This window comes from Dromiciops gliroides, chromosome 5 (genome assembly GCF_019393635.1).
Source record: "Dromiciops gliroides isolate mDroGli1 chromosome 5, mDroGli1.pri, whole genome shotgun sequence".
Lineage (NCBI taxonomy): Eukaryota > Metazoa > Chordata > Mammalia > Microbiotheria > Microbiotheriidae > Dromiciops > Dromiciops gliroides.
Window position 1 is genome coordinate 242,487,284 of NC_057865.1, and position 15,398 is coordinate 242,502,681.

The 15,398-nt window shown below is 33.7% G+C and overlaps 1 protein-coding gene across 1 annotated transcript in view; it reads left to right on the plus strand.

Moving 5' to 3' along the window:
- CNOT2 (CCR4-NOT transcription complex subunit 2) overlaps positions 1-14,038 on the plus strand; it is a 179,932-nt gene extending 165,894 nt beyond the window's left edge. The window contains 3 exon segments of the mRNA XM_043966896.1: positions 2,907-3,007; positions 6,253-6,397; positions 12,871-14,038. Of these exon segments, the coding sequence (XP_043822831.1) occupies positions 2,907-3,007; positions 6,253-6,397; positions 12,871-12,957 (333 nt within the window). The 3' untranslated portion in view covers positions 12,958-14,038.
- The last annotated feature ends 1,360 nt before the right edge of the window (positions 14,039-15,398 follow it).

Consider the following 15,398-nt stretch of genomic DNA (forward strand, 5'->3'; position numbering starts at 1 on the left):
CATCCTCAGTATATCTTCACTTTAGCCATCTATCCCACTAGCTATTGTAATATCTCTCCTCTTTTGTAACTAAATTGTTTGGGAAGACCTTCTATAGTTAGTTGATCCGTTCTTTTTCCTCTCACTGTCTTCTTAAATCTGCAGTCTAGTTTCTGATCACTTCATTAAATTGAAACTTTTCTCCAAAGTTACCAGTGATCTCTTAGTTGCCAGACCTAATGGCCTTCTCTCAGCCCTTATCCTTCTTGAACTTTCTGTAGCCTATGTCAGTCACCCTTCATGATATTCTCTTTTCTCTTGGTTTTCTTGCTACTCTCTTCTGGTTCTTCCCCTAGCTGTATGACCACTTTTTCTCAGTCTCCTTTGCTTGATCTTCATCCATGTCATTCTTCATTACCATGGTAGTCCTCCAAGGCCTCTGTCCTGGGCTCTCATTTTCTCTCTTTTCTATTCTACTTGGTGACCTCATCAACTCTCACGGATTCATTTTATCATCTCCACTAATAATCCTCAAATCTACTTTTCCAGCCCAAACCTTGCTGTCAGACCTCTAGTCATGAATCACCAACTACCTATTGGACACCTGGAACTCTATTCCCCAACATGTCATGGAATGAACTCATTACTTCTTTTAGCCCCCCACCCCAATCATAAGCTCTCTTCTCCTCCTAACTTTCCCATTACTGTCTGGGGCAGCACCATCCTCCTAGTAACCCAGGCTAATAATCTAGGTGTTGTTCTGTATCCAAACTGTTGCCAGATCTTAGCAGCCTTCACTGTGTAATGTCTCTCTTTTTTGTAAATCACTTTTTCTCTCCTGGCACTGCTATCACCTTGTCACAGTCTTTTATCACCTTACACCTAGACTAGTCTTTTGGTTGCTCTTCCTGCTTCAAGTGTTTTCAATACTATAGTCTGTTCTCTCAGATATCAAATTGCTTTTCTGACTATGTCACCCCCTAGTAATTGAATGCTAGTCAATCCCTATCGCCTCCAGGATCACATAGAAAATCTTTTATTTGGTCCTTCATCACTTGGCCCCTTCCCAAACCTTTCCAGTCTTATTTCCTCGCTCTCATGTTCACGGGCTGGCTCTCATGCCTAAAATTCTGTCCCTCCCTCTCCTGCCTTTTCTGATTTCTTTCCAGTCTTAGTTTCTACAAAACATCTTTCCCGAACCCCCTTAATATCTAGTGCCTTCCCTCTGCTGATCATTTCTTGTTTATCTTTTACATGGTTGTTTACTTGTTGTTTGCCCTATTAGACTGTGAGCTTCTTTAGAGCAGAGTCTACTTTTTCTCTCTCTTTTCATCACCAGCACTTAGTACAATTCCCTACTATAGTACTATAGGCACTTTTTTAAAAAATTGACTAGACTGTGATTCTGTATGAGGCATGAGAAACTCTAGTAGGAAGAACATAGGACTGTTTAAAGACTAATTCCTAAATATATAGGCAAGCATAACATTGGGACATGAAAAGATAAACATTATTTTTACTAGACTTTTGGAACCAAATTAGTAATTGCCTATATTTTGTATTCACAAGAAAAAATATTCTCTGCATGAGGCCTTTGATGTGGAAAGTTAGAATGACTGTAGCTCCCTAGTGATTGGGACACTGTCGTCTTTTATTGGTTTGGAACCTGAAATTCTTTCTCCTTGGTACAGCATTTTGTGGAACCCTGGTATTCGATGAAGCAGTCCATAGCATTACATAAAGAAAAAAGTTGCAAGGCCAGATGCAATAAACAGCAAACCTGTCTAGTTTTGGGGTCTTCCAAAGAAAAAAACCTGAAAATAGTGATGAGAGCTATCTCTCTCTTTGGGTTACATACCAAAGTTAAAACAAAAACAGATCTAACAAAATTACAACAGTATTTACAGCACAATACAGAACATTTAAAAACAAAACTGAAATATTTTAAGTAAACAATGGTACAAAGTACAAAAACTTGTTTCCAATACTGGCTTATGTAAAAAAAACAATAAAGGGAAAAAGAAAATTGTGACATGGCTTATATAAAATTAGCTATCACACCCGATATTCTTACATGAATCATAGCAAATATCCATATTCCTGCTAAGTTGCTTATAATATTACTAGATTTTAAATAAAGCTGACTTGAAAGTATTTATTTCCTGTATTTTAAATTGTGATGGCAGTGTGGTTCTGTAAATAGAAGTCCAGTCTCTGTGTCAGGAAGTATTGGGTTCAAGTCCTGATTCTGACACATACTCACTGTATAACACTGGGGACATCACAACCTATTAGTAGTAGCCCAGTCAGCTCACCAAGATAGTGGGGTCCAGAATTGTTGCTGAGCTGTAGCAGTGACAGAATTTTCACCCTGGGCATTTGCTACTTGAACAGAATTGTAATTCTGGACCTTCCTTCCTCTTCCCTCCTCTCTCCTTCCTCCTCACCAACAAATAAATAAAATCTGCTTCTTTATTTGGTTCCAATAGTAATAGGAAACTTTCTTAAAATCTTAAAAGATTTTACTTCGGGGCAGCTAGGTGGCGCAGTGGATAGAGCACCGGCCCTGGATTCAGGAGGACCTGAGTTCAAATCCGGCCTCAGACCCTTGACACTTATTAGCTGTGTGACCCTGGGCAAGTCACTTAACCCCAATTGCCTTCATCCGTTCAAAATTTTATTTGTGATATATTCTTCCATTACAAAAAAAAAAAAAAGGTTGGAAACCATTATATCAGTCAGTCAGGCAAAGTATAAGTATTCCATTCTAGTCAGCAAAAAAATTGTTTTAGAATTCTAGTTCTCTGAGTAGTTTATAACATGCAAAGTTAAAAATAGTCTATGTTCTCATTTTCAAAATGATGTTTTTTATATTTGCATTCTTGTTTTATATTCTTGATTTTTATTTGCATATTCTTCTTTTATAGCTGGCTGCAATAAAACTGGGCCGATATGGAGAAGATCTACTATTCTATCTCTATTACATGAATGGAGGAGACGTGTTACAGCTTTTAGCAGCAGTAGAGCTGTATGTTCAAAATATTTAATCACTTTTGTATCATAGAGACGTCATAGTCACTCTGTGGGAATCTTAAAACACAGTACTTTAATGATTGCTAGTTTACTTTTTTAAAGAAATAATAAATTCCCTCCAAAGTGCACATTTCAGTGGTTATACTTTATAATTAAAATACCAAATAAATTATGTTTAAATTATATAAATAATGGTATGCTACTATATTGTTGTGAATCATAAAGCTTTATTTTTAAAATGACCTACAACCTGAATTTGAAATTGAAATTAGCATAATGTATACCTCAGTCATTTGTTAGAGAATCAGTTTGACTAAGTGGATCACATTAATATAATTCATGAAGTGGGGCAGCTAGATGGCGCAGTGGATAGAGCACCAGCCCTGGAGTCAGGAGTACTTGAGTTCAAATCCAGCCTCAGACACTTAACACTTACTAGCTGTGTGACCCTGGGCAAGTCACTTAACCCCAATTGCCTCACTAAAAAAAAAAATACATATATTTTGGTAATAAGGGCAAAATGCTAATATAGTTAACATGGAAGTCCAATAGTAACATAAGGTACAGCCAACAAGGGGCAGAAGACATTGACGAAAAGCTGTTCTTAGGTGGATATAGAAATATTGGGCAAATATCATAAATTATTCCTGGAAATAAATGGAACAATTGTTTTATACTAGCTATTATTCAATATATATATATGTATGTATGTATGTATGTATGTATTTATACACACACACACACACACATATATATATATATATATATATATATATATATATATATATATATATATATATAAAATTCATGAAGACTAGTGTGAAGAAATCAAAAAGTATCCCTTAAGTCCTTACTTTCTGCTGGGCTGTCCCAGTACAAAAGAAAATTCTTCCATTGCCTCTGAAGCTATGTAAATTACTGGTAATTAACCTAATTGACCAAATCTTTTGATCCAGTTGGTTCTGCTCTAGTTTATGTCTACCCATCCATATTTTTAACTTCATGTCCTGTGATGCCTTTTATAGTGTCATTTTACTTTGTTTTATTTTTAAGACTTCTGCTTTCATGGTATTTTGAGCAATATTTTGTATTTCATTGTATTTTGAGTTATATAGTAAAAGAAAAGTGAGTAAATAGTAGGTTGCTTAAAGTACAACAAAAAGAGAAATTTTAAAAACACAGCAAAAGTAAAGGATGAGTGAGGCTTTAACATGTTTGAAAGGATCAGATTTTTTAAACTGAGAATATTTTTCATCCTCAATATTCTCTTGGCCAAATTGAATAATAGCTAGTATAAAACAATTGTTCCATTTATTTCCAGGAATAATTTATGATATTTGCCCAATATTTCTATATCCACCTAAGAACAGCTTTTCGTCAATGTCTTCTGCCCCTTGTTGGCTGTACCTTATGTTACTATTGGACTTCCATGTTAACTATATTAGCATTTTGCCCTTATTACCAAAAAATTATCATTAGATTTGGGAGCCTCAATTTCTTCTAAAAGCGTTCATTTAGAATGAAGTTTCATTTTCATCAGGCACTACCATTAATTTTAGTAAATACTTTTTCTAAGGAAAATGAAATTGTTTTTTGTGACAGATTACTTTAGCATTTACTACCTGAGCTGAGGAATGTTTGAATTTTCCCCACTGATTTCCTAAGAAAGCAAGTTCTGCTTCTTGTCCCCATACCTTTTGTATAATATAAAAGCGTCATACTATTCCCTTGTTATTTTACCTAAACAGTAGATCTCATGTTACAGCCTTCTCCATTATCATTTCTTTGCTTTCTGTTTTCTATAGTAGAATCTCAATAAGTCCTACTTAACCATGTTTGCTTTCCTTAAAAGCAAGTTCTGTAGTAAAAGGAAGATTTTTAAAATTCATTAAGATTCCCCCAAAAATGCCCATTTTAATCTTCTGGGAAATTTATTTTAATTGGTTTGTTGAAAATTGTTGGATTTTAAGTTCTCAAATGAATTCTGTATGGTCAAATTAATTGTCCTTTAACTCGTGCCAATCTAGGTTCAGTCACATATCACACATGAAATTAATTCAGTCATCTAAGAACTGTCATGTTTAGCCATTCTGTTTTTATAATTTTATGTAGTCAGTTGCACAGTCGTGAAAATATACATTGTATTTACAGATAGTTGATGTAAACAGTTACTGAGTAAATCTATCCAGATATCTCTTGGCATCTCTCTTAACCAAGTCACTATCCTAGTTAATTCAGGTCCTTATGACTTGTTTGAAGGACTATTTCAGCAACTTTTTCATTCAAATCTCTCCCCTTTCCAATCTGTTCTGCACACAAATACTATAATGATTTAGTAGTGCCTAGAACATCATAAGCACAAAAGAAATGTTTGTTGAGTGATTCCTGTAACATAGGTCTTCTTATGTCATTCCTGTCCTCAAACTGGTTTCTCTCCTATTACTAAAACCCTTTGCAACATGACTTCAGCCTACCCTTCCAGCTTTATTATGTATTACTTTACTTCACAGACTCTGTGGTCCAGCTAAGTAACCATTGTGCTTTTCCTCCCACACAGCACTCCATCTTGTGTTTCTGTGCCTTTCTGTAAGCTGTGATGCATACACTATATCATCACCTTTTACAGGAAATCTTTCTTTATTCCTCCAGATGCTAGGGCCTCCCCCTGAAAATGCATTTATTTTTTTATCTACTTATATAAGCACATTTAAAATATAAGCTCCTTGAGAGCAGGAATTGTTTTTATTTTTTATTTTTGCATCACCCGTGCCTAGCACAGTGCTTTGCATATAGTAGTCAATAAAGACAAACACCATTAACTAATTACTAGTGTCATACTTTTGAAATTACATGTAAATTGATAATCAAAAATCCAGTTGGGTAAGAAAAAAAAATTTCCTAAATCATCTGGCAAATATTTAAGCTCCAAGTTTTTTCCTCATGTTTTTGTGTTATTTTTTTCATTTCAATTAGCAATAAAAGGTGCTTTTGTTCAGGGAAAGGGATCTACAGTTCAGTAAAAAAATTTTACTGACAAAAATACTAAGTAATTGCTTTCTTAGACAAAATACAAGAGTATAATTAATAAAGCAAAATGACTAGGTGAAGCAAATTTGACTGCATTTTCATTCATGTTTGTAATTCAATGCCTTTCTTAGATGAGTTCTAAAAGAATTTGTTAGGTAAAATATACTGAAAATTAATAGCAGGAAAAAATGAATTTTCTTTTTCTTTTAAAAGTTTTAACCGAGATTGGAGATATCACAAAGAAGAACGAGTATGGATTACCAGGGCACCAGGCATGGAGCCAGCAATGAAAACCAATACATACGAGAGGGGAACATATTACTTCTTTGACTGTCTTAACTGGAGGAAAGTAGCTAAGGTATATTTTTTTCCTTGTGCAAATGTGTAAATGTATAAACCTAAACTTTTTTATTAAACCTCCTTGTTTACCTGTTTATGTATATGTACCAATACATCCATTCCAATAATGTGCCAGATATTTAGCAAATCTTTTGTCTTCACTTCCTTGTGTGACTTGATTTTAGACTCCATGAGGGGGTCCTGAAACAGTTTATTTCATCAATAGTTAGGAAAATGATTGAGCATAGTAAAGAGATTTTGTAATTTTGCACAAGCCCTGGTAACATTTGAAATATATATATTTTTGTGACTACTGAATTGTAAAATAAAAAGACCCTCTTGCAATCCCAAAGTCATGTATTCTTATATTATTACTTAAACAAATGAGATTTAATTAAAAGTAATATATACATATTTTTTACACAACATTTTACTCATCCTAGTGAAAGTTGTTTGTCTGACAACTTTTTTTAAAAAGGAAATTAAATTAATCTTGAAGCATGAACTATAGGTAAAAGCCAGCATGTTGGAGAAATGGGCATATGGTTTCTCAAAATGAAATAAACAACAAACACCACTATGAATTTTCCTAATAAAATATATAGGAAGGTACTTACTGTCGCAGATACCACATCATCTTCCTGTACCAACCAAAACTGTCTGTCTTGTATATACTTTTGTAGCCAGGATCATATGAAAGAAAAGCTAGAGAATATATACTGCTACCCAACATCCAAAATTCAAGATTTTCCTGAATGATTAATGATTCCATTAATCATTTTAAGAGTTTAGAAATTTTGTTTTTGAACCTTGAGTCTCAGGATGTGTTTCTCTTAATATCAGAGGTGAAGTGTCATCTCATTACTTATAACATTTATAGCACATTTGTACGAAGGTGAGAATAGAATAACTCTGTGTCATAAAGCAAAAATTGAAGCTGTTTCCCTGTACTGTTTTATGAGAACTATTTGCCTTGAGATTAGGAAGATAAATTCAAAAGCAGAACCTACTAGTAAGTAGTCCTTTAATTGTTTCTGGATGTTCCTTTACTGTAGCCAGGGTAGAGCTCATATGGAGTCAAGTGCTCATACTTCAGTCTGTGTTCCAGATAGGACTAGTAGCTCAAATTTTCTGTGGGTATTTAATGTGATTTCCCCTCTTCTTCTCTCCTCCCCCCGCCCAGTTGTGTTCATCTATGTGGTTTTTGGATTCTGTTAGAATGTATTGTGTCATACCAGTTTCTTTGTTATGTTTTTACAGTTTGCAGGCGCATTCTTTATTATTTTATACCTCTATGACCATATAATTGTAATGTTTGCTATTGACTGTATTATCAAATTCACACAGGATGAGTGAGAGGTTATTTAATAAAAGTGTTTATAGTGGGTCTAAATGACCTCACAATGAATGTAGGTCCCTTTCTTAAGTGTTACATAAAGCTTCAGAAAATATTTATGAAAGAATGTGTAGGATAGTAAATTCATGTTTTAGGTAATACTTAGTATTTGAATTAAAGAAAAAATTAAATAGAAAGTAGTTTTCATTCTTTTGAAAAATAATTTTTCCCCACTCACTTTAACAAAAATAAATTGATAATCTATTGGGATTGCTGGTAGACTTATTGATAAAAATAATGTGCTACATATTGACATAATTATAAGAAATTTAATAAGTAGAGGCAGTTTGGATGTAAATGTAAAAACAAAGATGGAGACTTGGCATTTTGAACTGATTTGGGGAGGACCAAGCAAGTTTTCTGAATATGGGGGCATCAAGAGTATTCTTTCATTTTCTTTGATCAACATTGCTAAACTCACAGAAGCCTAAGAACATTTAAAAGTAATATGGTATGACTGTAGTTTCATTATCTGCATTGTCATGCAGAAGTTTTGTTAAGAAAAACTTGTAGTTAAAGTATTGCTCACTTTTCAGCTTTCCTTAAAGCTATATAAATGACAAATAGGGGGAAGAAATTAAAGGAAAAAAACTAAAATGTCAATAGTAATAACTAAGGATGATGTTCTCAAGCATAGCCATTCATTTAGAAAAAGCAGGGTGAAAGAGGTCAGTCCCACAAATAATAACAAATATGAAAAGTTGTCTTTATTTTTTAAATAAATTTCATTCTCAAAATAATTTATGTTAAAGTGCTTTAAAAACTCAAGTGCTCTACAAATATAAAGTGGTATTCAATTATTTAATTCTTATTTTGAGGTTTTAGACAGTTGTTTACTACAGTAATGTGAATTCATTTCTGCCACAAGTTAAAGTTGAACATATTTTTGTATCAGAAGAATGATTATTGCCAGCTTTAAAATACACAATGCCAGTTTTTAAAATGTTAGATAAATTATATTATTCACTAGCATAACAGCAGGTACAGAGAGCTTCTCTACTGGCTGTTCTTGCCATATTTGAAAGTAAAGTTGTTATATAAAATAAAATTGAGATGTTATTAATAAGTGAAATAGAAAATGTAGGTAAATCTTGAAGTTTAGGCTAAACATTTTTCTTCTTAGATAAGCATATAATTATTTGGGGGTGGGTTGGGAGATTGACTTCAGTTATCCATATTTCAGTTCTTCATACCAACTTATTTAGCCTAAAATTGGGACTTCATTCTCCTGTGGAAAAAATTCCTGAGTCAGGTCAACACTTTAAGAAAAAGGTTTCCATTGTTTTTGTTTTGTTTTTTTTGCAGGGCAGTGAGGGTTAAAGTGACTTGCCCAGGGTCACACAGCTAGTGTGTCAAATGTCAAACTCAATTCCTCCGAAATCCAGGGCCAGTGCTTTATCCACTGCACCACCTAGCTGCCCTCTCCATTGTTTTTCTTTAGCTTATTTATAATTTTATTTTTTCATGTTTGAACCATGTTGAACATATGGAAAAAGTATTAGACTTATCTTGCTTGGCCTTGGAGGAAAGTCAAGTGTAGATCTGAGGGGAAAATCTTCCTAAGGGAGGTGCCTTCGTTATTATAGGACCATTAGTTTTGGGGTAGGGGACAGTACTAAACTCCCAAACACTAAAAGGAGATCTTGTAGATGGGGAGTTGTGCTTTTGGCAAGGGTTGGATTTGATGATCTCCAAGGGCTCCTTTCAACCTTGTAATCCTATAATTCTAAGAATTTATTTCCTTCCCATTGCATTTCCTTTCCAAAACTTGAGCTGTGTGATAGAGCCAAAGAAAGAGAAACATGAATAAAAGTACAGTTTTGCCCATTTCTTTGGAAATCTATTGTAATGTGGCTGCATTAGGAATATGCAACATAATTCTTTTTAATGGTATGATCATTTACTTTCTATTGGATTTACAGTTGACTTCATTTGTTCACACTGAAATATGTGTCCCAGAACTATATATATTTAAACATTAAGACTTATCCAACAGTTGAACTTTTCTTGTTGGCTTCTATTTAATATTTCAAAGAAATGAGGTATTCTCAAGGAAACTGCTCTAGGAACCAGAAGGCTTAGTTACCCAGTAAGCATAGGCCAGCCATGTGCATCACTCTCATGCATAGGGAATTAGAAATACTGTCAAATCAAGCGGGTCATCTTCTGTCTGTAGAATCATTACTATTGTAGTTATCAAGGAAGACTTGTAGAAAATACTCAACTCTTTGGAATGTGTTACTAAAAGGGGGCTCAAATGTGATATTTGCACAGTGGCCAGCATGGAGTAGGTACTTAATAAATGTCCTTTCCATTTCTCTGTTACTAACAAGTTTAACGAGAAAGTGTTGCTCCTCCTATTTTATTAACAAGGAGTTACATTGAACAGGACATTCTCTCTTTTTTGTTTTGTTTTGTTTTTTTAGTGAGGCATTTGGGGTTAAGTGACTTGCCCAGGGTCACACAGCTAGTAAGTGTTAAGTGTCTGAGGCTGGATTTGAACTCAGGTACTCCTGACTCCAGGGCAGCTGCTCTATCCACTGTGCCACCTAGCCGCCCCAGGACATTCTCTCTTACAACAAACAGATTCTCTCAAGGCATGTCTGTGTGAAGTGATAGGGTTGGTGGGTATTCAATAATCTCCAGATCTTTAAAAAAAAAAAAAAGAGCTCAGTTTCTTTTAGGGCTGGGCCTGACATCTGCATATGTAAAGTATGACAATTATATCCATCTGGAGAAACTTATTATTGAGTCCTTGTACTACATACTTTAAGATGAGTTTTTTATACAGATTAATACTTAAGATTCCAGTATTTTGAAATTTTGTGTAATTCAAACAGGACATATGACCCATATCAAATAAGTTAAGAATAATTTCTGTCACAAGAGAAAGTTATTTGAAAATCAGGTTTTTTCAAAACAGTTGATTATTTCAGTTCTGTATTTTCATGCCTTCTTTTGATAGGCCTATTGTAATATTTCCTATTTATGTGACTTTTTATCTAGTGGTATCAATTTAATTCCCATATTATATTACTTTGTCTAAATATGTAATATTTTATTGTGATTTGTCACCAAACCCAACCCTCTTGGGATTTTTACAATTAAGGATGTCTTAACATGACATTCCTTAAAGTTATTCCTGTACATAATTACTTCAATAAAAAGGCCTTTATTTTTATATTGTAATTATGTTAATGATTTTGTAATTATTTGTTAATGAGAAAATTGGGGGAATGTAGGCCTACCATCCACAAGAAGTGAAATTCAGAATGCCCTATCCTCCCTTTTTAAATCCTTAAACCCATGGCCTGTTTTCAAGAATACCCATGATCAAGAAAAACGTATTAGATCTTTTCCCTTTTAGATGCTTTGATCCAGAACTAAAAGGGTAAAAACTAATGGTACTTAGGGAAATTGAACTTAAAGAATCCCCTTATAAATAACATAATTAAAAGATGTATATATGCAAGATGTTTGACTCATGATTTCAGAATCTCATATAGGTTCATGAACACTGAGTTTAAACAAATCTTCTTTGAGAATGCAAAAACTGATCTGGCTTATTTATCTGTTTTAAATTCCAACACAAATTTAGCTAACCAAACTTTAAAATACATAAAACCAATTTTAAAGCCCTTTGACCTCTTAGGGAGATGTGTATAACAGGAATGATTCTATTGTTTCTAGTGTTCTTCACTGTTAAGCAAATAGTTACCCTAACCAGAATATGGACATAAATTTTCTGAGGAAATTTACCACAGTAAAACTTGTTTACATTTGTCAGCAAACTAGAAGGTAGGTTAGTAATGTAATTTTGGTTAATGGTTCCCTATCCATATGAACATTTAAACTGTAATTGTGAAGTTTTACAGTTATGTCTTGAATTTTCATTTTAATTCACAAATAATGAAAACTTTTAAGGTATTGGGAGAGTCCAATCAAAAGCAGATCTTTAAGGTAAGATACCCTAAGTCAGGTTTTCCTCAGTTATTTCTTGGTAGTAAGGCATTTAAGTTGGAGGTAGCTTAATTTTTTTAATGCCACTAAGATAACTTTAAGCGTCCCTAATTGTTAAAACTTTCTTGCAGTTTAATAACAGGTCAATATAAATTAACCAAATTCAGGCAACAGAATTCCTAATTTTTTTCTGCATAATAAAAACAGGCTTTAATGTTTGGCCATATTCTTTAGTCTTGAAAATATTAAAAGTAGTAGGATAGTTTTAGAGAATTGTAAATAAATCTAGAAGACATTTTGGAATTTTTTTAGCATAATACACATTTAATAATCTTTTAAAACCTGTACAAACCAGTATGTCTTTTCAGGGCATGTGGTTTATGAATTGGGGAGTCTAGAGATAAGAGAGATTTCATGGTTTTCCATAGGTCTTAATGGGTTGGAGTACTTTTTCAAGCTTGATGGGGGTGGGGGTGGGGGCAGGGCAGTGAGGGTTAAGTGACTTGCCCAGGGTCACACAGCTAGTGTCAAGTGTCTGAGGCTGGATTTGAACTCATTTCCTCCTGAATCCAGGGCCAGTACTTTATCCACTATGCCACCTAGCTACCCCATAAGCTTGATTTTTAAAGGTATAGATTTAAAGCAGATTTAACATGTGATTTCCCATACTTCGAAGGGCATCATTTTATATCCCTTTTAAAGCTTGTAATAATTTAAGTGCCATAGACTTCTAGCATTTTGACAGAAAATATACAGTAAGCAAGTAAACTTTATATCGTTGTAGCAATGCTCTGATCTTAAACTATTTTTTTCATGTGTGGGGCTTGAAATATTTTAGTAATGGCAAGTTGTGTTTTGGATGCTTCCTTATCGAAACAAAGAAGTAGGTCTTAGATGTATACTACAGAACATTATTTTTTCCCCTGCTGAAAGGCCTATGTTCACATTTTTCCTTTATTTGTCATATACTGTATACTCGACTTATCTGCAATGCAGCATTTTACTTAGAAAATGATATGTGAGTATAGGTGTATATTTTATTTCTGTGTATAGCTAGACATGCAGTTTTGGCAAAAAGATGCTATCAAGAGAACTTTGTGAAAATCTTCTAAACATTTAATTTTTTTCTGTTACAGGAGTTCCTTCTGGAATATGACAAATTAGAAGAAAGGCCTCATCTGCCATCATCCTTCAACTACAACCCTGCTCAGCAAGCCTTCTAAAGACTTCCCTTTTCTTGGGGTATGGCTGTCTCAGCACAATACTCAACATAACTGCAGAACTGATGTGGCTCAGGCACCCTGGTTTTAATTCCTTGAGGATCTGGCAATTGGCTCATGCAAAGGGTCACCATTTAAGGTCCTGCCTTACTAATTATGTGCTGCCCAACAACTAAATTTGTAATTGTTTTTCTCTAGTTTGAGCAGGGTCTGAATTTATCCATTTTTTTTTTTTTTTGGACAGCAGACATTGATCTGTAATGACAAAAAAGTACACTGACAAAAGTTTACCACATAGTTTCCAAAATGTAAAAAAGAAAAAAAAAACCCAGAAAAAAACAAAAAACAAAAAACCCCAAAAAATTAGACAACAAAATTTGCATTGTTCATTGTAGCACTATTGGTAATAAAAAAAATGTTTGTGCATTTTTATGTGAAGATCCTTCTCGTATTTCATTTGGAAAGATGAGCAAGGTCTGCTTCCTTCATTTGACTTCCTCCCTTCTGTTTTTGAAAGGCAGTTTTTCGCCAAGCTTAAATGCAAGAATATCTGACTGTTTAGAAGAAAGATATGGCCACAACCTCTGGATGGTTTCTAGGGTTGTGTTATTACTGAGCTTCATCTTTCCAGAATGAGCAAAACACTGTCCAGTCTTTGTTACGATTTTGTAATAAATGTGTACATTTTTTTTAAATTTTTGGACATCACATGAATAAAGGTATGTATGTACGAATGTGTATATATTATATATATGACATCTATTTTGGAAAATGTTTGCCCTGCTGTACCTCATTTTTAGGAGGTGTGCATGGATGCAATATATGAAAACGGGACATTCTGGAACTGCTGGTCAGGGGACTCCTTTGTCGCCCTGTGCACTAAAGGGCCAGATTTTCAGCAGCCAAGGACATCCATACCCAAGTGAATGTGATGGGACTTAAAGAAGTGAACTGAGACAATTCACTCTGGCTGTTTGAACAGCAGCGTTTCATAGGAAGAGAAAAAAAAAAAAAGATCAATCTTGTATTTTCTGACCACATAAAGGCTTCTTCTCTTTGTAATAAAGTAGAAAAGCTCTCCTCACTGCAGTGTGGACTTTGATTTGAGATTGTGAAGTCATTTCTTCAGCAATGAAAAATGGAGAAAAAAAATACCTGTTGAAGTTTTTAAAATATCATGCTATCCAGCAGTTAAGAGACTTAAAAGGAAGTCTTTTAACTGCTAACAATTTAATGAAATCCTATACCATTTCACATGTAGGTCAAAAAATAAAGTCTTAATACCAAGAAGAATAAAATGTAAAACATGGAAAAATATGGATTGTAGCATTTGACATAAATGCCCTGAACACTCTTAGGGGTTTTCCTTTAAGATATCTTAAGTAATCACAATTTACTTTCAAGTTGATATTTTACCACTTCAAAATACCATGGTTATTTATAGATGAGGTTTTTATTCACAAGTTCTGAGAAGCCCAAACAGTCATGAGACAATTACTCTTCCATTTCACTGTGCAATTTTACAATTTTGTGAGTTCTTTTCTATCTAAAGATGTATTTTTAAATGCTTGAAGACTAAAGTTACCAAAGCAAGAAAAAGACAGCAAAACAATGTGAGTTTATTTTTTTTAATTCTAGGTTTTAAGCTATTTTTCTATGTGGAAAAACAGTTTGTCGTCATCTATTCGTGTCTTGAAATTAAACAATAACATTGCTATGTTTATATACCAGAGTTATAGCAAATACAACATTTCTATATGTATTTTGGGATCAAAGAAAATGAACATAATATATATCAAATTTTTTTTTTAAACCAAAGCACCTTCATAGCAGAAAAGTTACTTCATACTTAAACTCTACCATAATGCAAGTAATCTGCAGAGGCCCCAAAACTTTGACAAATTTCGTGCAATCCTAGACAACCACTTTAAAAATTCAAGACTACATTTATGCAGAATATATTTAATTCGTTTAAAAATATAATTCCTACGTGGCATCCAAAACCAGATGGGACACATAGGGCAATATAATATCTTTTTCTCAATACAAAATAGAACTTTGAGAAGCTACAACTTTCCAACCCCAACTGGAAAAATTTGATCTTACATCTGAATGTTGGTAGTACAAAAATAATTTTTTAAAAATTTTACAAGTTTCATAGGAACATATGTGTGTGTGTGTGTGTGTGCATGCAAATGCGCGTGCACACAGCATCCCAAGTCAATACAGTTTTATGCTTAAGCTTTTAAAGCTTAAAATCATACTAAGACTTTCGGGACACTATAATTCATCAGTGTGTCAAAAAACATTTTCTCTAATTTATCTTACCACCCTAAACATTTTCTTATGCCATTTTTTAATAGAATCTTTGGGAGGCTTCCTTCTTTCAAAAACTGAACACTTATAAGCACCTAAAATTTTTAGAATATAAAAAGCCCAAAAGA